Genomic DNA, 24,472 nt, shown 5'->3' with positions numbered 1-24,472 from the left:
GTTGTGCTTGACGCTCGTACAAGTTGTATTGCGTGCCGGTAATAAACCGTTGTTTGATATAACGGTCATTCCGTTAAATCTCTTTGCGTCTCTGTACATAAATTTACTTGTAACTGTTAAAGTAAAGTTCGTGATATTCAGGACGTTGCGTGCAACGTGGAGAGAACATAGTGAAAGCGTGTCTGTCGTTAAAAAACCACCAAACGTCCACTGTTTCGAACGGAATTAAGGTATGTATACTTTCTTTGTATTCTATATACGTTGCCCATATTTTTAATTTTCCATTTACATGTGCGAACATTCATATGAATAATGATATTAAGGAATGAGGTGTCTCGCACATCTGTAAATTAAGGTTGCTATTGTTAACACGTCTGCCACGTTGATCACCCGTGACCGAAGCTTGTTTTCTCAGTGAAGCCATGGTTGTCATCAATGACCAGGGTGCTACAGTTATTTAGAATGATTAAAATAAAATAAGTATCATGTAAAGTATTTCGAACAATATAGGAAATCAAATATTATTACGAAATAAAAAAGACACTATTCAACAATTAGAGATTTTAATTAAAACGTGATATATTATATAAATTATATAGACCGTTATAGCGGAATGAAAATTCTATTGTGGAATCAGAAAATTTGCGTGGCAATCAATGTGTTAAACGATTTTATTGAACAAAATCGTGCGTAACGTGTAGTTTATTTTTATACGTACATTCTTAGTACAATGAGCTCACGCTTGTACTACTTTTGTTGTTTACCACGACGTAAAATATAATCTGTTGAATCTGTGAACTGATGTATGTGTGTAGGTTGTAACGTATAACACGTCCCGCGTTACTTATACGTGTTACGATTGGTCACGTGTTCCGTATTCAAATGTTCATATATGCGGAAAGTGACGTTGGTTATGTGTCTGTCCAACGAGATCCATACTTTTGCAGAGCTGTTTGCGAAACATAACCTTCCACGTCACCAAATAAAAGTTTACTTTTTTCATTTTTTTTTTAGTATCGCATTGTAAATGATAAAACTGAGAAAACAAGGGTATCTTTTATTTATACATAGCTTATTTTTTTTATTGCGTTTATAATACATTAATTTCAATGTAACAAATAACAAGGGTCAGGTAAAAAATATGACAATCAAGAAAATATTATCAGAAAAATGCATTTCACTTAAATAAATACTCGGAGAAAAGTTTCGCACGCATATTCATTTCTTTTTTTTATTTGAATCATTTTATTAGTGAACTAGCAAAACTTATTCTCCGGGTATATAATAGATGCTTTCAATCAAAGCATCTTTATTTTTCTTAAATCTTAATGGACGAATTGCAATTCACAATCCTTCGTATATTATACATTTTGTTGGCATAATTCCTCTTTTTTTGCTGTAACAAGTCGTAGCAAAAGCTAAATTCTTCTTGCAAACACGCATATCGTTGCTTGTATTGGCTCGAACAAGTTTACTGCTATGCTATGCATATTACAAACATGCTTATCGTTCTAATTATAAGGCGATTGAATTATACTATATGCATCTATATTACATTACAATCTGTGTTGAAATTTTCAAGCAAAGTTCAACAAATATTGTCTCAGCTTCTACAACACACAAAAATATTCTTATCCCAAATCAACTCTCTTAAACACATTAACTTAAACACATCTATTTCAGCTGTATAAAAACAAGACCATGATAGGTGTTTATTAAAAGTATGTCTAAAAAGACAGACTAGAACCAGTAAGGTTTTTTCTTTACTCGTACATTAATTGACTAATCTGACTGCAAATGAAAACTGAGGTAAACGTGTACTTCTGTTCTACTTTTCACTGAATGATACTTCTTCAGTCCAGTAAGCTTACTCTCCTCCTACACATTATCTCATATTCATGCACTTGTAAATATTTTACTTTTTCGTAAAGATCTATACGAGAAGGGGACCTTTGGATCATTCCAGATGGACATAAATCTGTGCAAAACTTTAAAGCTTTGGAAACTTAGAGGTACAAGATATATTATTTCAAAACTTTACATCCCTCTTCCACATATAGTTCTTCGCTCGGTCATGTATGTTTTCTTTGTCAAGGACTAAAGATTGTTAGGTAAATTGTACAAAACGTTGCATTTAGAAGAATAGCCAAAAATTTAGGCTCCTTCTACAGCTTGCCATGCTTTAGACGGATCCAACGTAAGTTCCATAAAGTTGACAAACATTATGCAACACGCATTACCTGTTGATAAAACAAACTGCCTTCGAGGTGGTCATTTTCAATTGTAATGTCGTTTCTGAAAAAATACTCTCAAAATTTGTCTCAATGTCGCGCCCTATTTTCAAGTAATTACTTTCAAGTGTCAAACTTCCACCCACACATCTGAACTTTCTTGCTTTGCAGGCCACAAGCAACAGCTTCACACAAATTGATTACTTTGCACAATGAAAATTCCACAGCTTACAAAACAGTTCATGGTATTGAGCTGCCCATCAAGCTGACTCACTTTCCAGTTAGAACAAAACAGAGACTACACAATCGACTCCTGTGACCTGTTTCCCATTATGAACAAACGCAATCTCCCTCCATTGGGTTGGAACACGCTTAAAAAGGCGACGACATCGAAACGCTCTATCATAACACTTGGAAACGACCTTAGACCTCGAAGGCCTCCCACTGCTACGCTATCATAGCAGCAATGGGGCTGAAACGCATTATTTTGCTGAGCATGATCCATGCTAGTGAGGCGAGGGCGCATAGCGTAACACCGCCCCATCCAAAGTCCATGCTCCAGGAGCTGGTGAATCGTCTGGCCTTGAGAATATTACGAGGAACCGGTCCACCAATTACACCATCCTCAGGGCCGTCCAGTATTCGAGCTCCGCGATCTTGAGCTCTCTTGAAATGAATTATCGTCAGGGTAAACAACGCGAACGTGGCTAAAACAGTTATCCCATGTTAAAAGGAAGCTTTTTCCTATGATACAATTGATTAACGCTCACGTGATATATACGAGAATAATTAAAAACAATTTTAAATAACTACAAATTTCATCAATTTCATTCTTACGTCTAAAAAGAAATTAGTAATTGGAGAGAAAAAATATATGTAAAAATGCACTGAGTCCTGGAATGTTTGTGGACGCCTTATCAAAGGTGAGAGGTGTTTGCCTTTTATCGTACTCGAGGGAAACCACTAGCGTCAAGAGGAAAGCTTTTTCGTTGAATAATAAAACACCTTCATTATTCATGAAAAATATCAAAGTCCTGATAAAAATCACTTTATTTCAAGGTTTAATCGAGTACAAGACAATGGAGAGATGTAAATATGATACTCGTGATTAACGGTTCGTACTTTTATCCTTCACACCTATCACCTTCGCGAAACAATTTTCCTCGTTTATTATCGACCGATAAGAATACGAGTTTCGCGTGAATTAAGCTCGAAACTTTTTAACGATGTACTCTCATCTTAGAATAGCTTATATCGCGGTTGACTTCCTAAGTGTGCAGAAATCCTTGCGGTTGCCAGGTTTCCCGCAACCACAATGTTCCACGTCGATAAAGTTTGTTCGGTCAATGTGATTAGCACGGTTATTGGCAAGAGTTCTTTCGACGACAGACTCACCTGCTAGAAGATACATCACACCGGTAACGAGGACCGCCGATATCTGGTGTCTGCAGAGTCCAAAAAATCCAATAAGGACGGCGGTGCCCAGAATGATCAGGCAGACTAGAGAACAGGAGATACTCAAGTTTTGCATCCCTGCAAAAGAACACGAATTTCTATTGTTCAGAAGATTCGCTAATATCTAATGGACATTAGAATTTTCAAGAAGTGATCAACTCAGGTGACGAAAATTATCAATTAAATCTATCACAGAATTGCAATATCTCATCATGATAAAGTAATCTTGACCCAAATATTTGAGCTACTCTTCCTCCGAGGGCAAACATTGAAAATTACGCTGTATCGATTTAATTTTCAGTCGCCGTAAATAGAAATCAATTTAGCAACGGTAATCACGCCAACAGTCGTCGAAATAAAAGGGAGAAGAAAAGAAAAACGTCGGCTGTACTCACGATTTTGCCAGGCGGCACGGATCTCCTCGTGTGCTTCGTCGGGCGTCAAGTAGTTAATGCACCTCTCTTGCGGAAAACCTACCTGACCCAGTAGTCGTATTTCCTCCTCTGAAACAGGAGAAGTGAAAAAAAAAAAAGAAATGACGTCGTTTTCACGCTGTTCCTTGCACGACATGGAACAAAATTGTGAACGGGTAGGTTTCGCTCGTTTCCACTTCCATCATTCCCCTCGGCTCGATTTTTAATTAAACGATCTTTAAAAGCTTTCTTCCGCGTGCTGAAATTTCGATGAAAGGGTGTAGAAACGTCCAATCCCGTATTTAACGCAAAGAGTATCAGAGTGGAACAAATTTTATTGAATTTTTCTTCGAGCAACATATTCCTCGTGTAGCCCTGGATTTATTATAAATTCTTATGAATATTTAATGACAAATTATAATAGAGGAATTTCTGATACCTTTTCTATATTTTTTTTTTTCTTTTTTTCTTCTATTATTTTTAACTGAAAATTAAATTTGAATTTCCTTAGATCAACAACGACAAATTAGTCGTAAGATAATTTTACGATGGAAGTGGAATTGATCGTTTGGAAGAAGAGAACGAGAAATCAAAGTTGGAGCTCTAGCCAAGTATCCGGATTTGGCCGTAATTAAAAAGGCAACAACAAAATTCGTACTCCCGTGGAAAGAATACTGATTTACACAGATTTATGTATGACTGATTAATTCCCTGCTGGAAACGAGTAGTCAAATTAAGTCTCGGGACAGGAGCGCCGAATAGTTGGAGCGTGAGATTCGATATCAGATTCCAAATACTATCGGCTTGTTGGAGAGGATGAACCTGAACGTGGATTTCCGTGAAATGTCAGGAAGACGAGGGATAGAAGGTCGCAGAAACTTGGAGGATCGAGTAATAATAAATTCTGAAGCAGAAATAGATCGATTCAAGTTCATTGGGTCTAGGTTGGCTGTCCTCGTGCATTTGCTTGCATTGAACAAATGAAGAAAAACATTTCAAGCTGAGTTTCGATCGTGCAAAGGTGACATTTGACTAACGAATTTCTATATCTGAAATTGGAAAAGGATTTCAAGCATTTGATAGGTTCAAAAAGTTGCTAAAAATTATTTATACGAAAATAGGAATATCAAACGTCATAGGATAGTTTCATAACATTGGCGAGTTGAGAATTCTAGATTGATTTTCATGAAAAACCAGTGCAGAATGGAGAAACATGCACCGCCTGATTTAAACAGTAGGTAATGCTTCGTGCTTGGCGTGACCAGAAACCATCAACGGAAGTTCCAAAAAAGAAACCGAACGAACAAATTACACCGGTACATGTTTTCGAAGGTCAAGTTCATTCAACGATTAAAATTCCTCTCATTAGTCGTAGAAACTGCTATTAATTTTTTTATAAATCTTTGTAGAACATTTGATACTTTCTTCTCTATATCTTCATACACAGTGAAGCATCAAGCGATTTAAAAACGATCAAGAGATTCGAATACTGAGCAAACGACTACAAAGGTGCTTCGACTTGGAGTAAAAGATCGAAATAGTAATCGTGGCCTTCTCATTTTTCCCTTGTCCCCAATGGGGCGAGAAAATTAAACGTTCAGAACGTACAATCAACAGTGGCGGACTACCCACGCAGTCAAAAAAGGCACGATCGTCAGAAAACAGAGAAACGTTGGAATTTCAATTCTACTGTTGGACTTTCTCTTCGATTAAACCTTTTTGACGATAAAGATTCAACGAATCATTAATAAAACATCGAGGAAAGACGAAGAAACGATTTCGTTATGCCGCGTTGTAATGTTCAATGCTACGGAATCGTAGTAAGAATGGAGAGAAAAGAAAAAGGGAGAAAAAGGTTGTCGTAAAATTTTCTATTTAACGAGATCACGCTCCGAAACGCGAAATAATTGCATCGCTCGTTACGGAATGCAAAGCTAGAAATTAATAATAAAATTATGGATTTTATAAGCTGCATCAGCAAGCGAAGAAGCAATTATCTCTTCTGTTGTCGAGAAGATAATATAAGCCAAATTAAGCATAGTTCTTTTTATATACTTTTTTCTATCAAAGTTACATACTTTCTCCTTGATAAGATTATATCGTTAAGGTGGCCGATCTTATCATGTTTTATAGCAATAATTCTTAACGATAATAGCTGTACTTCCTGAATGAACGAAGGGAAAACATGTCGATACTGGAAGTTATCGATTTGGGTATTTATCATGACCAATGTGTATTTTGTGGCGATGTACTTTTATATTTTGCAAATTCTTCATTTATTTTCATGTATTTTATTACGTTTGTTCTCGGTTAGTTTATTTTTATTGCTTTCCTTCTTATGAGAATTTCTCTTAACGAAGTATTAGAAAGGTGTGATTTAATTTAGGCTCCAGGTCGTGCTGCAATTTCTATGGTGTTTTGTTTGGTTATTTGTCTGCGTCACGCCCTTTCGTACTTTTCCACGATTGACTTTTTCTAGGACACTTTGACCATTCTCCTCGAGGAAACGACCTCATTTCTGATGGCGGATCTAATATTTTCCTTGGATTTCATCAAATTACCACTGCGTTTGCTACTTCGTGTAGAATAAGAAGGAATAGGACCTTGTACTACAAGTATTTCCCGTAAATTTGTATTATTCGTAGAAATTTTATATTGTTTTTTTAATTTATACAAATCTCTTTTTACTCGTTAGAATTCAGCCGTATATAAAATTTGTTCTTCCTTTTGAAAGTTGATTTTTCTTCATCGATAGAATTCTCTCTGGATCATCTTTCTCCTGATAAGATTTTGCTTCCCCAAATCTGTTGCAAGTTTCATCAGAGTACTATGCATCATAGAAAGATATTGGCGAAGAAAAACCCATAAGGTGATAATAGATTATTTCCCACCAGCAATCTGTCCACTCTGGTGCTTGGTAACTGAATAGGTTGCCCCAGAAGTGTCCAAGAGTAGTCAGATAGTGGCCAGAAACCATTTTGTCAGGGATAGTTGTACAGAGTGGATCAGTTTCGAGCAATTTGGAAGTCATGGAAAATCAAAGGCACAGAGATGCACAGGAAACTATCCCTCAAAGTATTCGCACTCACTCATTCTTCCATAACTCTGACAAATAATATTTAGTATAAAATTTACAAAAACCTGGGGAAATAATGGTTTGGAATTTCAATCAAATTCACTGAAATATATTTTAACAGCCTTGAAATGTTTGCATCGATCAATGCTACTATTTAATACATTAATTTAGGATCTCGTTGTATCGTCAAATCTACTGTAACATACATCTTCATTAAGACAGCCTCTCCGATAATGAAACAGTAAACACGCTTATTTACGCGGTATCTTACTCGTTTTTACCCAAGGTATAGTGCCTTGAACATTTTTCCTTCTATACGAATCTACCTGAAACTAGAATGTTTTACGGTATTATTATGTCTTGATATGTATCTGTTTCACATTTACAGTACCCATTATTCATTGATTATGTAAGAGACTGAAAACGAAAAAGAGACAAGGACATGTCCGTGTAGAACCAGCATGTTTCCACTCCTCGTTTCGTTCGAATGAATGGTTCAAGAATGGTAAAAGTGATTGACACGAACTTTTAACTAAGAAACGTCCCGAAGATGTTCACGGTCATGGCATGCCTAGACAACACGATGTTTCAGATCGTAATCAACTGGTCGATAGCTTGGTCAGAGTCAAGGTGGTATCCACGTATAGAACACTATTCATACGGAACTGCATCATCGTAGGTACACACGTCGTGGCGGTTATGTGAGAAGGTGTATGCACACCTGTATCATTGAAAATACACGATGCAGGATCGATTTTCTGTGTCGTCGTCGAATAAACATTATAAAGAACTATTCTCGAATTTATTCGCTCGAAACAAGTATTTTCGAAATGAATTCTTTTTCAACGACTTATATATTGCATAGGAAAATCTCGGATACTTTGGATCATAGTTTTAATTTGTAGAAGGAATAATGAAATGAGGACTTGGCACGAAAATAATAAAATAATAAATTCTTCGTGGATATGAACGTAAGAATATAATTTTAATCGATGTAGTTCCTAAAAATTGGATTTATGAATGAAACTTCTTCAGAATGTAACAGCAAGTTAAACAGTCCCATACGTCTGTTCTATGGTACATGTAATTTGAAGGAATTTTTAATACTCTTCGGAGATTTTCTTCGTGAAGCACCTGTCTATAGAAAATGGATTTGGTGGAAATCTGTGAAAACTTACCAGTAAGCGAGACACACATGATCCAAATTCCACCATACATGGGCACAAGGAAGGTGGATCGTCTATTAGGGTGATGGTTTCTGTGGGCGGAAGTCTGCTCTAGCATCGCCACCTGTCCATCCAAATACCACGTGAGTGTAACATTGGCGCGGGTCAAAATCTCCTTATCCCAGTTAACTTCCTCCCAGTGATCCGACATTATGGCACCACACAATAATCCGGTCGCTGGAACAGAGATGAAATACGGTTCTCTGTACTAAAGTATCGACGTTCCTCTGTGCCGGAATGTCCTCGTTATTTTAAATCTCCATAAGTCGGTGATCGACCTCTAGTAATATGCACACTAACGAAACGGTGTCGAGGGAGAGTTAGTCTTCGAGTATTCTTTTCAAGCATCTAGCATTACCAAAGTCTTTGAAAGTTCTGCGTCTTCGAAGGTATTATTTCAACATTTGTAAAACCTTTGCGTTCCCAAAGATAGATATTCACGAGTAACGTGTTACACTTTTTTCAGTCTAGTTTGTAACGAGATATTCAAACGAAGATTTTGCACATGCGTTAATACCTGAAGCATCTGACCACTGGATTATACTACTTCAGCTGCTGCATCTTATTGCAACAATCTCTGCCATCGGAAACGGATCTCCGCTGCCTAGGAAAGATAAACAGAAAGACGATTCTACTGCGTTTGTCGGAATCGACGGCGATAAAGGCGAAGCCCCGCATTTAACGAGGAGCCTCGAGGAGAGGCCCCATTTTCGCGCCATGGCCAGAGTGCATGCCATAGAACATTTTATTGCATAAGAAATCTAGTGGCCGCCGTTGGTAAGGGTCCTCGAATATAATAGAGCATAGGAGCACTTCTCTGGAATGACCGTGTCCCTCCAGCGAAAAAATGCACGATACAATGAATTCAACCGGTGGTTGTTGACCCTTCTACCAATGAAGCTTCCAGGCAAGCAAGAAGAACTATTAACAAAGTGTATGAACACTTGGAAGATAATTAAATGAACTTGGAGGAAGTGTTTATCGAAGGAAGTCACATGGCACGATGATGATCCAGTACGGTAACGATATAAGCGAAATAGCCTACATTTTTATAGATGGTTTCATTAGATTGCATTGTTTGCTGCACCCGGATACAACGATTACACGGAAACTTGTGACAAAAACCACCGATACTAAGAATAGACGTTATCTACGTGCACCACAGGTGCGATCAGACACGATGATGGTGCAAAATGCGACATTTCATTCTGAACCACGAACGAGAGCATCGTTATCCACGTGTTCCTCCATTTTACACCCATCCTCCATTTGACATAAATTTTAAACAGGAAACGAAGCAGTGCATTAAAAACGTACACCGGTATACGATGAATCGAAGGTCTGGATATTCGTTGTAACTCTTATCAGTCACGATATATTTTTACACACTGACTAAGAACACGATAAAAACACGTTCTCGGCCATCGTGGCGTTTAGGTCATCCCCCATAATGGCCCAGAGACACGATTCTCCGGATCAGCTGATGGCTTGACACACAGATCTGTACACAGGATTCGAAGAAACACATTCCGCATCGTTCAACGTGCGTCTAGGAAACTAATAATGGAAACGAACAAGCTTATCCGATTATTCGTTACATAAGATAGGATTTGTGAATTAGAATGCCGGTCTAGACGGTTAGTCTAAACAAAAACACGTCAGGCGGAAGGGAGGATCATCGAACGCGGAGAATCGTGTCGATTACCTGCGAAAGTCAGGGCCAGCGTCGCGACGAGAAAAACGAGACGTGGACCAGGGGCCCTGGGTACACGGGTAGGCTCCATCCATGCAGGTGGTGCCCAGGGCGACCACTGGCAGCCCACTGAAAGCCGCACAACCGCACCGACAGTTGCCAGTTACGCACTGACCAATCGACACCCCCGGAGCTCGTGGTGTTTTCGGCGACTCTCCACCACTATAAGGGGGCAAACGATCAGCACGCCCTCTCCGTTCTGCGTCGAAGCGCACGAAAATCGACCGACGTACCACCCAACCGACCACCCCACCCGGATGCTGCGGGCAACCCACTCTGGCGATTCTCTCCTTTGTTCCTCGCCCTTCTTCTCTTGTTTCCTTCCATTATTCTATTCTTCTTGTACTCCGTTTATTCCTTAATTTCATCCACTCCTTTCCTATTCTTCCCTTGCTACTTGCTTTCTCTCTTGGCTCTGTTTATTCGACATGGTAATCGTTCTTTTGCCCCATTATCGTTTTTGGACTACTTCTTTGGATTCTCAGACACACTTTCCTCGGAGTGCGATTTTTTAGATGATCGTGAAATAGAAATAACACTCAAATAGCCTTCCAGTAAGTTAACGTTATTGGATTCAATGATAGACGATTGAACACGTTTTTGGAGCTTCAGTGTCAACGAGCCATCAAGTAGCCAATGAAACGCTAGACGTAATAGCCATGATATATAACTCTCTTCTGGAATTATGTGATCTAGAAACTTTAGCTATTAGCAGTATAGATTGTAAAAGTTCTAAGGTCGAACGACAATTCTATGAGCAAGTTATGAACTTGGTAAATCGTCGAAAATCGTGTATCATTAGCCACAATGTTGCAAACTGTATTCGTCTGTGAAATTGTATTATAAAAGAAGATTTTAAGTAAATTATTCGTACTAGAGACAGAAAATTACTATTGTTCTACCGTTATTTTTATATTTATAATTGTTCTAACATTGTTATTATACTTGGACATTTAAATGCTGTCCGAAACGTGCCTAAACTGCTCGCCTTACTCAGCCGCAAGTTGTTAGCAGTCAAGTTGAATTCGTGCGACATCCTACAGACTTTCCGTATTTATTTAGTTAATGTCAGCATTAGTCAGGACGGAATGTATTGTTGTGACGTTAGACATCAGCGTAGAAAGCACGACACGTATCTTGCGTAGGTGGTATATTCTGTACACCGTTTAATTGCATCATGACATTACTAGCACTGCACTGGACCTCCCTCGTGGGCGGATGATCAAAGAGCATTTTTCGATCCAAGATATCGTATATCTTCTGTATATAATTCGTCTTGAAATGATTTCTTAAACGAAGCTAATGGTGTTTGAATAAGTTAACAAAAGTTATCGTGAAATGTAAAATACAAGGTTTTTATGCTCATTCTTTGAACAAGTTTCGAAATAAAATCATTTCAGCTCGCTTATGTACCCCGTAAGAGAAACCACATAAACACAGTACGTTTCACATTGTAGATGGCCGATGTCGCCGAGAGTGCAGCCTTTACCGACCCAGCAACCGCGATCTCCCATGGGAAACGGCACCTGTTAGTACGGGATTACACCATGGCTGTAACTGCATTGGCACAAGCTTGCCAGCTTCTTGCTGAAAAACATGGCGACACTGCGGATGAACTCGGTGAGCCTTACTTGCTCTACGGTCGTGCTCTTCTTGGTCTAGCTAGGGAAGAGGCTGGAGTGTTGGGTGGCGGTGTACCAGGCACAGAGGAAACTGAAGACGACGATGAGGAAGATGAGGATGATGCAGAGGATGAGAAGCTGAGCAACGTTGACGAGAAGGAAGATGAAGAGAATGAAGAGCACGCGGACAACGGCACAACCGATGAGGCAAAAGAGAAAGCCACCGCTGAAGACACGAAAACTGAAGTGGAACCTTCAAAATCGGAAGCTGAGAAGAAAGAAGAGAAGGTAGAACCCAGTAACGAAAAGAAAGAAGCGGAGAAGTCGAGTTCTAACAAGGCTGAAGATAGTAAATCGGCGGAGCAAGAGACAGAAAAGCCGAAGGAAGAGGACAAATCTGCTCCTGGTTCTAGTAAAGATATGAGTCACGCCAATGGTCACTCTTGTTCGACCAAGCAGAATGGAGATGTAAAGGAAAATGGAGAAAATGATGGCGAAGATATAGGAAAGGAAGATGAAGAGGACGAAGTTAACAATCTACAGGTACTGTACGATCTACGAGAGATTCCTTAATATATTTGCCTTCTTTTGTTACTTACTATTGATACATCATTACATTTAGCTATTGTATTTTGTTATACCTTATGAAGGAACTGACCTTTTTTAATTTAGAAAACTTGCATATAAACTGTACTAGATATTCGTTTAAAGGTATCATCAATCCTATCAAATCTGTAATATTAGAAATTGCAAAATTCAATTAATGCCATTAAATTAAAGGTTGCCTGGGAAGTGTTAGAGCTGGCAAAACTGGTGTTGTTGAAACGTGGTCAGACCGGTTGGAAATTACTCGCCGATGCTTATCGACTCTTAGGCGAGGTGGCCATGGAGGGAGGAAATTTCCAGGGTGCTTTGAACGATCTACATCGGTGTCTAGAACTTCTTCAGCAAATCGAGCCACGAGAGCCAAGAGCAATAGCTGAGATTCACTATCAGCTTGCATTAGCTCATTCTTTAGGCAATGACTTCGATGCTAGCATCGAGGAGTTCAACAAAGCCACAGACTTGTTGGAGGCGTGTATCAAAGAGCTAGAAGGAATGAAAGAACCTCCTAAAACAGACGATTCTTTCTATACCGTGGAGGGAGAAATTCAGGAGCTGAAGGAACTATTACCAGAAATCCAAGAAAAAATCTCAGATATGAAAGACTTCAAGCAGGAGGCCTGCAAACTTGTCATAGAAGGTATTAAAAGCAAAGTAGCTGGTGGTTGTTCGAACGGTGCAGGACCGAGTAGTAGCAGTGATTCTGCACCTAAAGTTCAAAAACCTGCTAGTGATATATCTCATTTGGTGCGTAAGAAACGAAAAGGCGACGAACCAGAGACAGAGGTTGCGTCGCCATGCAAAAAACCGACGCCAGAAAAAGCTGTTTGAAGCTGTTTGAGTTTGGTGTATCTAAAATGTTCATGGTACCTTGTTATTTTGTTTCGCGGGATAAAAATTTGAGGGAAAAATCTATACCGAAGGTGGAACTTTTAGCGTTAGACCAAAATAGAATAAATATCGATGATCCCAGCGAAAAGACTCTGTACACCAGGGAAAATGTTTTAATAGGAACAGATGAGACACTAGTTTGATTCTATTTTATTCAATAATTACAATTCATGTGTTATTGAGTGTCTATATTTTTATTTCTCTTTTTTTCTGTCATTATTTTTATAATTCGTGTATTTATTCTGCATCTAATACGAAATTGACAGTGAACTATTTGCCCATTACTGTCCAAATTACTTTTATTTCTTAGGACGTACTAAAACATTAAAAAGTAAGGCTGTTTATGTATAAGTCTGAATAATAAACGTTAAATGATTGATTTTTTCTAAACGTGTTATAGCTATGCAACAACTCAATCACATTTTAAATAAAACGCATATTATATTTTCCAAATTATAATATCATACAAATATTTTATAACAATCAATCTATTTTCTATACTTAGTACCTATAATCACCTTTTTGGACGGATTTCATCAACTTGTACTGTAGTGTATGTATTTTATATTTAATTATTCACCTAAGAGTTCCTCGATATCGTCTTCCTTATCGGAACTTTCTTGTCGTTGAATTTTCATTTTATAACCAAGTAATTCTAATACACCCACATTATAATAATAAGCTAAATTAATGCCTGGTATTAAGCGCTTTAATTCTTCTATAGTAGCGCGTGCTTTATCAGTATCACCAATGTTGATATAATGCTGAGTAACAGTTGCAAATAAGTCACCACGACGTACCGCTTGTTCTAAATCTGGTCCTTGAGAATCAAGTAATTGATGCACTTGTTGCATTGCTGCCCCAGTTTCGCCTCTATCAAACAACCTGGAAACAACAATAAATAATATTTCATTAATGTGTGTTACTTATTTTTTATCTGCTATATGTAAATTGTAAAGCGACATACTTTTTGATGTCTAAATAACGTCTAACTGCTCCTATTCTATTATTCACCAAATCGACTGCTCTTTTATGAATATCAAGATCTTTTGGGGTAGTTACTTTAGCCAGGCATCTGCTTGCTTGATTCAGAGCATCTAAAGCTTTTTCGTAATTTTGAAACTCGTCAATTTCTACTTGTGCACAAGCAACATAGAAATTAGCCAACAAATCCATTGCTTTCCCCTTGGAATAAAAATTAATGATGTTTTTCAATACTTCTGGTTGGTTCTGCCAATCTAACGATTGCAAATAATTTCCAGCCATAATATAAATTTCTCTTTGCCTAGATACTTGGGCAAAGAAACAAATTTTTTCAGTATCACCTGATTTCAGTAAAGCTTTCATAGCTCTCAATTTGTTACCAGCTTGAGTGAACTTTTTAGTTGCTAAATGATAGTTTCCTTGCTCAAAAGCTATTTCTCCTATCCTTTCTAATATAGAAATTCGTATTTTTTCACGATCTATGTCGTTATCAACTTTATCCAATGTCATCTTTTCAGCTAAATCTTCATTTAATAAAATACTATGTTTCTGCATCAATTCCAAAGCTTCCAAATATTTTCTACCAGTTGCAAGTAGGTCTACTGCTTTCTCAATCTGATCATTTTGAACAAAATAATCTGCACATTTCTCTATCAAAGCAGGATCAGAATCCGCATTAACATCCATAATAATTAATTGCAAAGCACTGTATTGTTTTGTCTTAAAAGCAATATCCAAAGCCTTATGCAATAAACCAGCTTTATGATATAGCAAAACTGCCTTATCTGATTGATCATTTTCTTCATAATACTTTGCAACATCTATCTGTGATTGCCTTGGAGCTAATACAGCCAAAGGCCATAGTTCCTCGAACATATCGTGTTCTTTGCACAACCGAATTGCATTTGTGTAGGCCTTGGCAATGGTATAGAAATGAATAGCTTGAGTTACATTATTTTTTGACTCATAATGAGCAGCCAAATGATATGCAGAGGCAGCATGATTTGTTCGCGATACTAATTCGCTAACTTCATCTTCTCTACCAAAATAACAGAGCAATCTAGTCATGGCTAAAGTATTTTTAGCCTGTTCGTACAACTTCAATGCTCCTTCCATGTCTCCAGTTGATTCTATATATTGTGCATGCCAATTTTTAATTTCTGGATCTTCTGAATTATTAAGGTATGTCAATAGTTCTCTGGGTCTAACAAGCAACATCCTTGGCACTTCAAATCTATGACAATCTGCTTTTGTATACATCTCTATAGCTTCTGCTATTTTATTCTCTTGCTCGAGAGCTTTTGCATAATTATAGTAACTTGTTTTTTCACAAATTTTATTCTCATTTCTTGCCAACTCTATAGCTTCTTTAAACTTATTACGTGCTTCAAAAAGCTTGCCCAGTAGATCTAATCTTTTTGCTTCGCGGAAAAGACGTTCAGCATCATTATATAATCCTAACTCAACCGCTAATGTACCTACTTTGGCTTCTAGGTTTAAACTGTCGTCTTGCATAGCTTCTCTAAGAGCTCTTGCTGCTCTAGCTTGCTTCATATGACCCAAACATAAAAGTGCCATATTTAATTGTTTTGTTTTTACACACATCCTAGCCAAACTTTTCCAAATGCCTTCATTTTTAATAGATTTAATTGACTTAAAGGCTTCCTCCATATTAGCAACACTGATATGAAAGCTGAAATCTAATATAGCTTTCTTTGTAACCGAATCACATGTACCTAGTTCCTCAAAGTCTCTCATAAGCAATTTCGTTACTTTGCTAATTCTTTCTATCGACTTTTCGGAGTTCAAAATAATGATATATGGAGAATGAACACCTAATATTCTACAATTCTCATCCTTAATTGGTTTTATATCTTGTACAACGATACCGTGATCAGAAGTAGCGAACATTGATACCAAAACTACAGTGCTCTTTGAAATATCATAATCGTTTTCATTGTTTTGTTTTGTGGAGTATTTGGAATCTTGGATCTCTAGTCTTTGTGCTCGGCATACTAACAATCTAGGATCTTCAATATCCCAACAATGAGCAGTAACCAGCCTTCCTTTACATTTTACAGATAAAGTAGTGTCGTCTTCGTCTATATTCTTAGATTCTGCGAAATCAAATTCGTGTATGTGATCACTTTCTATGTCCCAAACGTACAAAATAGAACTAGGCATCAAATTAGCCATTGCAACAGTAATAGATACACAACGACAGTCAGCATTGCATCTTGCTTCGATGATTTCAGCAAAATCACTAATCGCTTCATAAGTCGCCATTGCTCTGGTATGTAACTTCGCTTCTCGTTTACTCAAGTCCCAAATTTTTAAAATACCATTTAAAGATGCAACTGTCAAATATTGACTTGTAAGATCCATTGTAATTGGTTCACCCTCTTCTGGTAATGTGGGTAGCATTTGAATAACAGTACCCTCCATTGATCGTAATTGTATGACTACAGGAGTTAAGATGATCAAAGTGTGATCGTAAATCAATAATTTTTCGGTATCACAATTGAAATTTGCAATTACAGTGGTATTCAAAGATGCATCCTCATAAATTGTATAGGCCGCAATTTGTCTACCAGAAGAAACAGCTATGTATTCTTTATTAACAGCAACAAGTTGCACTTGAATGTCAGTTTTTAAAGTACAACTTAGTTCATTGATTTCTATTAAGATCTGAGTAGGACTGAGTTGACTAGCACAAACATCATCATTATATGTAGCACACATTGGTTGTTGATATAATATAAAAACATTAGTAATACAATTTACGGCAAGAAGTGGACTTCTTAGAAAAGTTGCGCCCCATGTAAGTTGTTTTACTGTTCCGTGAATACTACAAGATTCGGGTACATTAGGCCAACTATTTTCATCGCAGTCCGTTTCAATTTTACGTTTCCATAAATAAATTGTTCCCAAATTAGTTCCAGCAGCTAAAGTACCTATATAATATTAACATTAATAAACGAATAATGTACTTACTTCTACGTGTATTACTTTAAAAGTAAAATATTTATAATACCGTTATTTTTACAAAAAGATATGCTTGTGCAGATTTCTTGTGGTGTAGCAATATTTCCGGTAGTCGAGTCTGGTGGAGACAACACATAGCTATCACTAGTATGAAGGTCCCAACAACGAACAGCTAATTCTCCTGTAAGAATTGCTAAAGTATTTCCTCCAGCCCAACACATTGCTGGGCCAGTTCGCAATATATCATACCTACTGCTGAGTTTTACCTGAAAAAAACGCTTTTGTAGAATTTTGTGTTGTACTATATTTGATTACTGTAAAATGATGAAAAAAGAAATTTAATCACTTTTGTTAATTCTATCAGTCGGCCAGTAATAGGATCTGCTTGAAAATGTCCTATATTTAAACCTTCTGTCATAACAATTAGAGAATCTCTCGTTTGATGGTGCAATAAAAACTGTAATGCTGCACCATTTGTGTTTAAAATTTCTGTACATTGTCCCTGATTATCAACAAAATATATTACACCACTAGTAGTTCCAATATAGAAAGCATGATTATCTCTTTGTGCTACCACTGTTGTAGGTGCAGCTGTTCTAGGACGCCAAGAACTGAATATATCTAGTGCTCTTTCATCTCCTGCAACTGCAGCTTTTGCTAAACTACTAAAAATAGTGGAAAATTCATAATTAGTTTTATTAATAAAAATGAAAAAGATATAATTTTTACATTTAACATTTACCTTATATCCATCATTGACTTTGATGGAATAGTTTTAAATACTATTTGTGTAAAAGAATCTTTCAACTCATGATGAAACATCATTAACAATTGACCTCTTGAATCAATTTTCCAGCCTACTATAGATCCAGCTGAATCTGCAGATACCAATCTTCCTCCATGTTGACTCCATTGCAAGATTGTAATAGAATCACGATGTGGTGTAACTATTAAATTAAATTCAGTGCTACTGGTATCACCTGGCCATACCTAAATAATAATTTACAAAAATATATTTTTATTTACATCATTATAAAGCATCTTTTTTAAATTGAAAAAACTTATTGACCCGCAATTCTCCACTTTCCCATCCTGCTGCAAGCCATCGTCTCTCTGGATGCCATCCAAGTGCAGTTACCTGAGCTATGGAATGCCTAGGTGATTCTACATCCTGAGTAGGTTCACCTTGATCATCATAGATTGTTACAAAACCACCTTTATCCTGGGAATACGCGGCAACAGCTAATAACGGATAATTAACGTGCCAAATTGCGTGAGTACTTATCGAAGCTGTTTCTGGATTTTGTACGCGTGTATCGAAGTAAAGTGACATTATCTCTAAACTGTTTTGTTTTCACTATCAATAATATCACAAATAACGTATAAATTTACATAACTATTTAAAAATTTACTAATTAGAATTATTTCTTTAAAAATGAGTACTAAATAATCGAAGCTTTCCAACTACATATTCATTAATTCTTTTTAAAGTGTATATTCATTAAGAATTTTTCGATGATAAAAAAATTATGATACAACTAAGGAGTGTATTATATATAAATATTACACAAAGTTTAGTATCTATTAAAAACTTTGACTAAAAACAAATTTTCTGTCATATTTGACAGCTTGGAACTTAGTTGACAAAATGTTGTCATAGCAACATGCACGCCTAACGCCATCTTTCATTCTAGCAATTCAAGCAACTACTGCCATCTGTTATTAATTAATAGAAATATTTAACAACCGGGAAAGTTTGATAAACACTTGTCTTTAATATTCTTTATTAAGAGAAATATAATATACAATTACATAATTACCGTGTGCTATAAACTACTAAGTGATTCACTATCTTATAAGCTCGAGTCACATTTCTTCATATTAAGTACTTGATCTTCAAGAATAGCTATTTTCTAAAAGTTTCAGTAACTTTTATTAATATAATTATGTACATTGTTATCCTACTTCTAAATAAAATTTGACATATAGTACCATGAGATACTCTTGAGTTTTAGTTTCTGATATTGCTTCTGTTTCTGCCAAAAGTGTTTTATATCGTTTCTCTAATACAGAGACTATATTGTCCACTTCATTTTGTTTCTTTGTAGTTAAAGATGTGAACAATTCATTTTTTTGTTTTTGTAACCGTAAATACAAAGCATTTATTTTCATGTCCTTGTTCTATAGTATAACATAATATAGAACAATAATTCGTAACAGTATATTATCTCTATTAATTTACCTTAATTATGTATAACAATTTCCTTTCATAATCATACTCGAGTTTTTCCTTCGATTTTTCGAGCTCTAAGATAGCCTTTTTCAAAACAGAAACTTGATTTATTAAACTTTGATTTTGTTTTTGAGTTTTATAATCTATTTCAGTTCTCATTTTATTTAATTCTTCTTTCATCAATGTATACTGCTCGACTACCATTGTCTGTAATTTATCTTCCTGAGTGGAACATAGTACTATTCAATAATATATTTAAATATAAGTACATTGAAATATTCAATAATTTATAAAGCAATACATCTCTAATCTTCATTTCCAATTTTGTTTCCAAATCATGTATTTTATTAGTTAGTAATTCAATTTCTTCCTTTCTTCCTGCCTCCTTTTCTAATAATTCCATGTCACTTTTGTTGAGTAAATCTTGCTTCAATTGTAATTCTTTATTCTTCTCTTTTGTAAATGAATCAAATCGTTCACATATCATATTTATTTTATTTATCCATTGTTGTTCCATTGCCTTATTATCCTCATCCTTCAAAATATATATTATAATTCTCACTTTACAGTCAAGGTTTCTACTTCTTACCTTACCATGGATGATTTGCTCCAACTTTTTAGTTATGACAGTTATACTATGGTCTAGTGCCTCATTTTTCAAACGAGACTCATCCAATTGGTGTTTTAATTCAGTGAGTTGTTCTATTACTGTGAAATGGTATTCTTGAACAGCCTCTTTGAAATTTTCATCCATAGAATTTTTCAACTTTTGCATCTCTTTTAGCCTTTAACAATTTATAAATGTTTAAAATCTATTACTTCATTGGAATTACAATTAATGACATACTAACTTAGCTTTTAAAGTAGTAACATCGGTAGTTAATTTACTAATGCTCAAAAACAAATCGTCATTTATATTTTTATCATACTTTTCTGGGTATTCTGACAGTTGATGTTTTAGACATCTGTTTTGAGTTTGTAATTCTGCAATAATAGTACTCAATATATTATTATATTGCTCATAAATTTTTACTTAACCTTTTTTGTTACAGTACTTTGATTATGAAATTGAATAGTTGGTGAAAAATTTATAACATGCAAACATTGATTCATACTCTCAATATCCATCATACGGTGTTTTAATAATGCTTTACTTCGTTGATGCTGTATACACTTTGCATTTGGCTTTAAACAACTATGGTGAGATCTCATGGTATAATCTGATAAATTACTTACAGATGAACTAATGCAGACCTGTATTACACGTAATTATTCTATAATTACGATAAATTTCATAAATCCTAATATAGGTACCATATGATACGACTTAGGTAATGGTAGAAGGAATCCATTAGGTGGAGGTCTACTGAAAATTCCTTCAATGCGACCTGTTTTTAATTGCCTAAATAATTCCGTGAGATATTCGTTTCTTAGACGTCGTTGCGCAGAAACAGCATTTAGCTTATTAAGCCAAACTTTACACAATTGTGCAGCTTCGGCGGATGTTAATGCAAAAACGAAAGGTCTAACACGAGCTAAAGTTTCTTTGAAACATTCGTCCAACTTCATAGCTTCTCCACTACACTCTATAATTTTTGGCATGTTCTTTTACACTTGCCACTATTCTACTTGCTTAGCCAAAAATATTATATGAAATAGATTAAAAGAAGGCATCTTTTGACAAATCTTTGCCTTTTAATTACTCGCCGTTTTTGTTTTTGTCTCGAATGTGAATACGCATAGGCCATGGATTGTAGAAGGTGAAAAATGATGCAAAATATGTTTTTCTGCTTCATAATTAAGATTATTTTAAGAGTAATTTGAGTCGTACAAAACAAAATCACATATTGTGTAGTTATTATATACATACACAGAAATATTTATTCAAATTCATTATTAATTACTATCACTTTTACTTATACTTCACCTACATTCAATCTGTGACTATATTTCATGGATAATGTATTGAATCAACGAATATGCTCAAAAAACTATTATCAGATTAGTTTAAAAGTTTAATGATAAAAAAAGATTCCATGAAATATATTAGGTATTGCATAAAATATTTTTACAGGTGATTAATATAATTTTTGAAAAATATTCAAAGAGATATTCCTAATCGAGTACAAAAAATATTTGCACATGCTATAAATATAATAGGAAATGCGGATAGTTAGAAGCATATGTGGTAAGCACAATAGCCAAGAAATATAGCTATTGAGCTTAATTACATTACAATAATCCTTTCATAGCCAAGTATCACAGAACAGCTCACAAAATGACAAAGCTCAGTGACAAAATCATTGCCACAAGTTCATTCATCTCTAAGCCAAGTATTAAAATAATCATTCCTTCTCTTATAAAATTATATCTTGTGCATATTGCACGGAGTATCACTTCTTAATATCTATTTTTACTTCACTACATCTACTTACGAGATAAAATTTTATAATTTACTAAATTTTTTTCGTACTTTGTTCATCAGCCTATCGTTTTGTCACCTGTATTGAAGTTGGTCATTGAGATCTAAAGCAGAAATTCTGTAAAATACTTATTTAAAATACTAAACTCGACTATTTAATTTAATTTGATTCTCTGTGGTTTGTTTTAATTCCATAAGTTTCCCTTTCATGGGCTGAATATTTGTACCTATCCATTCATCTATCATTGATGGAAAGAAAATACTTTCCATTTGAAATTTTAAATATCCTTCTAAAGAAGATAATTCTAGCAATAGCCTGTAAAAAATATTTTCAATTTCATGTAACATTTACTCAAATTATTGAGAAGAAATGTATCAACTTACTCCGTAAAAGCGGGTACTAAATTTTCTAATTGCATAGGATTTGTGTAATTATTTGCGACTTGCCATGGATTCATCCAAGTGGATATTCTATCAAATAAATATAATATATTAAATATTAGGAAACATCGGAATTAAAATATTAGAATCCCCTTTCTGATATAATTTTTACTTACTGCTCACTAGAAACAATATTATGAAATTTAGTTCTAAAATTTAAAAACCATTCTACTCCTACTGCAACTGGCCACCCAGGGAAACGTAAGTTGCTAGGTATTGGTGCTGGTCTAGGTTGTGGTGTTATATGAAGAGGATGATCTATATACCCTAAAGTCTTAGCTACTTGGTTATGAACTTGTTCAGAATAACCATGAAGCCAAACTTTTAAGCATAATGCTAATGATGGTATTGCAGTAGGCAATAATTCACATAATGTTGCATAATGATCATACCTAAAATCAAAAGTTGATGAAATTATTTATTTAATTACGAATGTAAAAAAAATTACCTTGACCAACCAGTAAAGACTGTTCCCCGAAATTCATGGACTTTATTCGCATGTATACTTAATTCTTCTAACCATTTTTCATGATTGCTTATATGGTGCCTTATGATTGGTACATGTTGAGAAGATCCAGTAGCACCTTTAAATGCAGTAGCTGCCCAAATATGGGGGAAAACTGCAGTGTACTTATCCCACAGTTCTAATGGATATTATGAATATAGTCTTACAATACAAAAATATCAATATTCATATGAATAAAAATCTTACCATGAGGTAAAGCAAAATTATCTCTAGGATTATAATGCCAGATCATAGGTTCTACATACTTCCCAATGTAATGATCTGAAAATTATAGGAAGTATTTTTATGAGACAATATGTAGCATGGAATAATATGGATAAATTATCAAAATACCATTCAAAACCTGTACATCTATTGATCTTAACATATCATCCCATATAATAATCTTTAAGTAGGGATATGTTTCTTGTACATATTGTGCAATAGTCAAAACATGTTCCAGGTACAGAGATGGTTTTCCATATTTGCTAGATGCAGCACGTTTTATACAAACTGAGCAAAGACCTAAATGCCACACTTCATCTGCACCTATGTGCAAATATTGTATATCTGGATGGAAACTAACTATTTGTCGAATCAAGGATTTTACCAAAGGCAATGTTCTTGGATTAGATGGACAAATTGAGCTTGGAAAGTGCTCTACTTCCCTCAAAGACCTCCATTCATCATGCTTCAAAACAAACTGTAATAATTTTAATATTAAATTTAAAGTTTTCATATTATAATTCCATTTTAATGTTTAATACCTCCATATGACCAAATGTTTGTACTAAGGGTACAACTGCTAAACCACAATCTCCTGCAATTTGTAAGATATGCCTGGCCTCTTGAATTGTATATCCACTGATTAAATTGCTCAATCCATTGCTTCCTATATGTGAAAGTTCCCGATTGTATGGGAATGTATCTTCCCATTCCAATAAGAGTCCAGTGGCACCCCATGTTCTTAATAATGGGAACAACTGCAATATTAATTACAACATTTTAATGATCAGATTATCATTTACTAATATAACAGATCTATATATGAAAATCGTGCTGCATTACGTATTCGAATTCATAGTAGGATGCAGATATTTATCATAAATAAAAGAAGTATCAACCATATGAAAAAATCAAACGTCTTTAACATTTGACAAGCTGTAGAAAAATTGAAGTATCATTGTAATTCTTATTTGAATGACACTGTTATCAAAAAAGAGATACAAAGTGTAAACAATACGATTGTTTATTCGGGTAACAGACCTTTTCGAAATAACAGACTCGCGGCGGAGCACCCTTGAGATCTAAGTGAACTAGCCTACAAAAGAAAGAATAATGTTCTGTGATGCGACACTTACTCAATTGAAAGTTTTTTGAAAATTTATGTGAATCGATCGGCCGTTTACCTGTGAGAGCCAAACGTCAAGGCGTCCATCTTTCCTCCATTACTACAACGTTAATTGAAAAGAATACAATATCAGATTATAATTAATATTTTGGTTTAAGAAGATTATAAAAAATATTTCTTTATTTTCTGGTATTCACCAAATACTTTTTTCCCTTTTTATATTTTTTATAAATTTTTTAATTTAACATTCGCGGCTGAAGATTCAAATTTGAACTTCTATT

General features: G+C 35.4%; 4 protein-coding genes across 6 annotated transcripts; 1 reads left to right on the top strand and 3 right to left on the bottom strand.

Annotated features, from left to right (window-relative positions):
- Nasp (Nuclear autoantigenic sperm protein) lies at positions 1-13,545 on the top strand. The gene is made up of 3 exons (XM_017907403.1): positions 1-230; positions 11,612-12,319; positions 12,557-13,545. Exons 2-3 carry the CDS (start codon positions 11,612-11,614, stop codon positions 13,208-13,210), a joined length of 1,362 nt encoding a protein of 453 aa, XP_017762892.1. The 5' UTR covers positions 1-230; the 3' UTR covers positions 13,211-13,545.
- LOC108552749 (uncharacterized) lies at positions 1,953-10,596 on the bottom strand. 3 transcript variants are annotated; one of them, XM_017907404.1, is made up of 5 exons: positions 10,107-10,596; positions 8,354-8,578; positions 4,082-4,189; positions 3,627-3,764; positions 1,953-2,938 (listed from the first exon to the last, which is right to left on the bottom strand). In XM_017907404.1, exons 1-5 carry the CDS (start codon positions 10,183-10,185, stop codon positions 2,679-2,681), a joined length of 810 nt encoding a protein of 269 aa, XP_017762893.1. In that variant the 5' UTR covers positions 10,186-10,596; the 3' UTR covers positions 1,953-2,678. The 3 variants fall into 3 exon arrangements, with proteins under 3 accessions (XP_017762893.1, XP_017762895.1, XP_017762894.1); XM_017907406.1 differs by lacking the exon at positions 10,107-10,596 and adding an exon at positions 9,719-9,816; XM_017907405.1 differs by lacking the exon at positions 10,107-10,596 and adding an exon at positions 8,919-9,695.
- Positions 13,546-13,842: 297 nt separating the features above from the next.
- rempA (intraflagellar transport protein rempA) lies at positions 13,843-18,572 on the bottom strand. The gene is made up of 6 exons (XM_017907388.1): positions 18,309-18,572; positions 17,982-18,229; positions 17,586-17,904; positions 17,289-17,505; positions 14,238-17,208; positions 13,843-14,155 (listed from the first exon to the last, which is right to left on the bottom strand). Exons 1-6 carry the CDS (start codon positions 18,570-18,572, stop codon positions 13,843-13,845), a joined length of 4,332 nt encoding a protein of 1,443 aa, XP_017762877.1.
- Positions 18,573-22,035: 3,463 nt separating this feature from the next.
- On the bottom strand, positions 22,036-24,292 carry LOC108552733 (hexosaminidase D). Its single transcript, XM_017907389.1, has 9 exons — positions 24,250-24,292; positions 24,107-24,161; positions 23,608-23,823; positions 23,195-23,543; positions 23,048-23,122; positions 22,784-22,979; positions 22,452-22,727; positions 22,279-22,365; positions 22,036-22,210 (listed from the first exon to the last, which is right to left on the bottom strand). The coding sequence occupies exons 1-9, from the start codon at positions 24,276-24,278 to the stop codon at positions 22,036-22,038; spliced, it is 1,458 nt and encodes a 485-aa protein (XP_017762878.1). The 5' UTR covers positions 24,279-24,292.
- Between the last annotated feature and the right edge of the window lie 180 nt (positions 24,293-24,472).

The sequence above is a fragment of the Eufriesea mexicana genome, unplaced genomic scaffold, assembly GCF_001483705.2.
Source record: "Eufriesea mexicana isolate 0111107269 unplaced genomic scaffold, ASM148370v2 scaffold7917, whole genome shotgun sequence".
Lineage (NCBI taxonomy): Eukaryota > Metazoa > Arthropoda > Insecta > Hymenoptera > Apidae > Eufriesea > Eufriesea mexicana.
The sequence above is the reverse complement of the archived record's forward strand: the minus strand, read 5'-3'. Positions and strand labels throughout refer to the sequence as shown.

Bases quoted from the DNA above. Each gene is read 5' to 3' on its own strand.
- LOC108552749 (XM_017907404.1), bottom strand. From the start codon at position 10,185: ATGGAGCCTACCCGTGTACCCAGGGCCCCTGGTCCACGTCTCGTTTTT. The intron at 8,579-10,106 runs GTAATCGACACG...TCTCTGTTCCAG, and splicing joins GCTGGCCCTGACTTTCGCAG to CGACCGGATTATTGTGTGGT. The intron at 2,939-3,626 runs GTGAGTCTGTCG...TAACTGTTTTAG, and splicing joins TGTGATGTATCTTCTAGCAG to CCACGTTCGCGTTGTTTACC.
- Nasp (XM_017907403.1), top strand. From the start codon at position 11,612: ATGGCCGATGTCGCCGAGAGTGCAGCCTTTACCGACCCAGCAACCGCG. The intron at 12,320-12,556 runs GTACTGTACGAT...ATTAAATTAAAG, and splicing joins ACGAAGTTAACAATCTACAG to GTTGCCTGGGAAGTGTTAGA.
- rempA (XM_017907388.1), bottom strand. From the start codon at position 18,572: ATGTCACTTTACTTCGATACACGCGTACAAAATCCAGAAACAGCTTCG. The intron at 17,506-17,585 runs GTGATTAAATTT...CGTTTTTTTCAG, and splicing joins GACTGATAGAATTAACAAAA to GTAAAACTCAGCAGTAGGTA. The intron at 14,156-14,237 runs GTATGTCGCTTT...TGTTGTTTCCAG, and splicing joins CGTTATTTAGACATCAAAAA to GTTGTTTGATAGAGGCGAAA.
- LOC108552733 (XM_017907389.1), bottom strand. From the start codon at position 24,278: ATGGACGCCTTGACGTTTGGCTCTCACAG. The intron at 22,980-23,047 runs GTAAGATTTTTA...AATATCCATTAG, and splicing joins TAATTTTGCTTTACCTCATG to AACTGTGGGATAAGTACACT. The intron at 22,366-22,451 runs GTAAGTAAAAAT...TTTATTTGATAG, and splicing joins AATATTGTTTCTAGTGAGCA to AATATCCACTTGGATGAATC.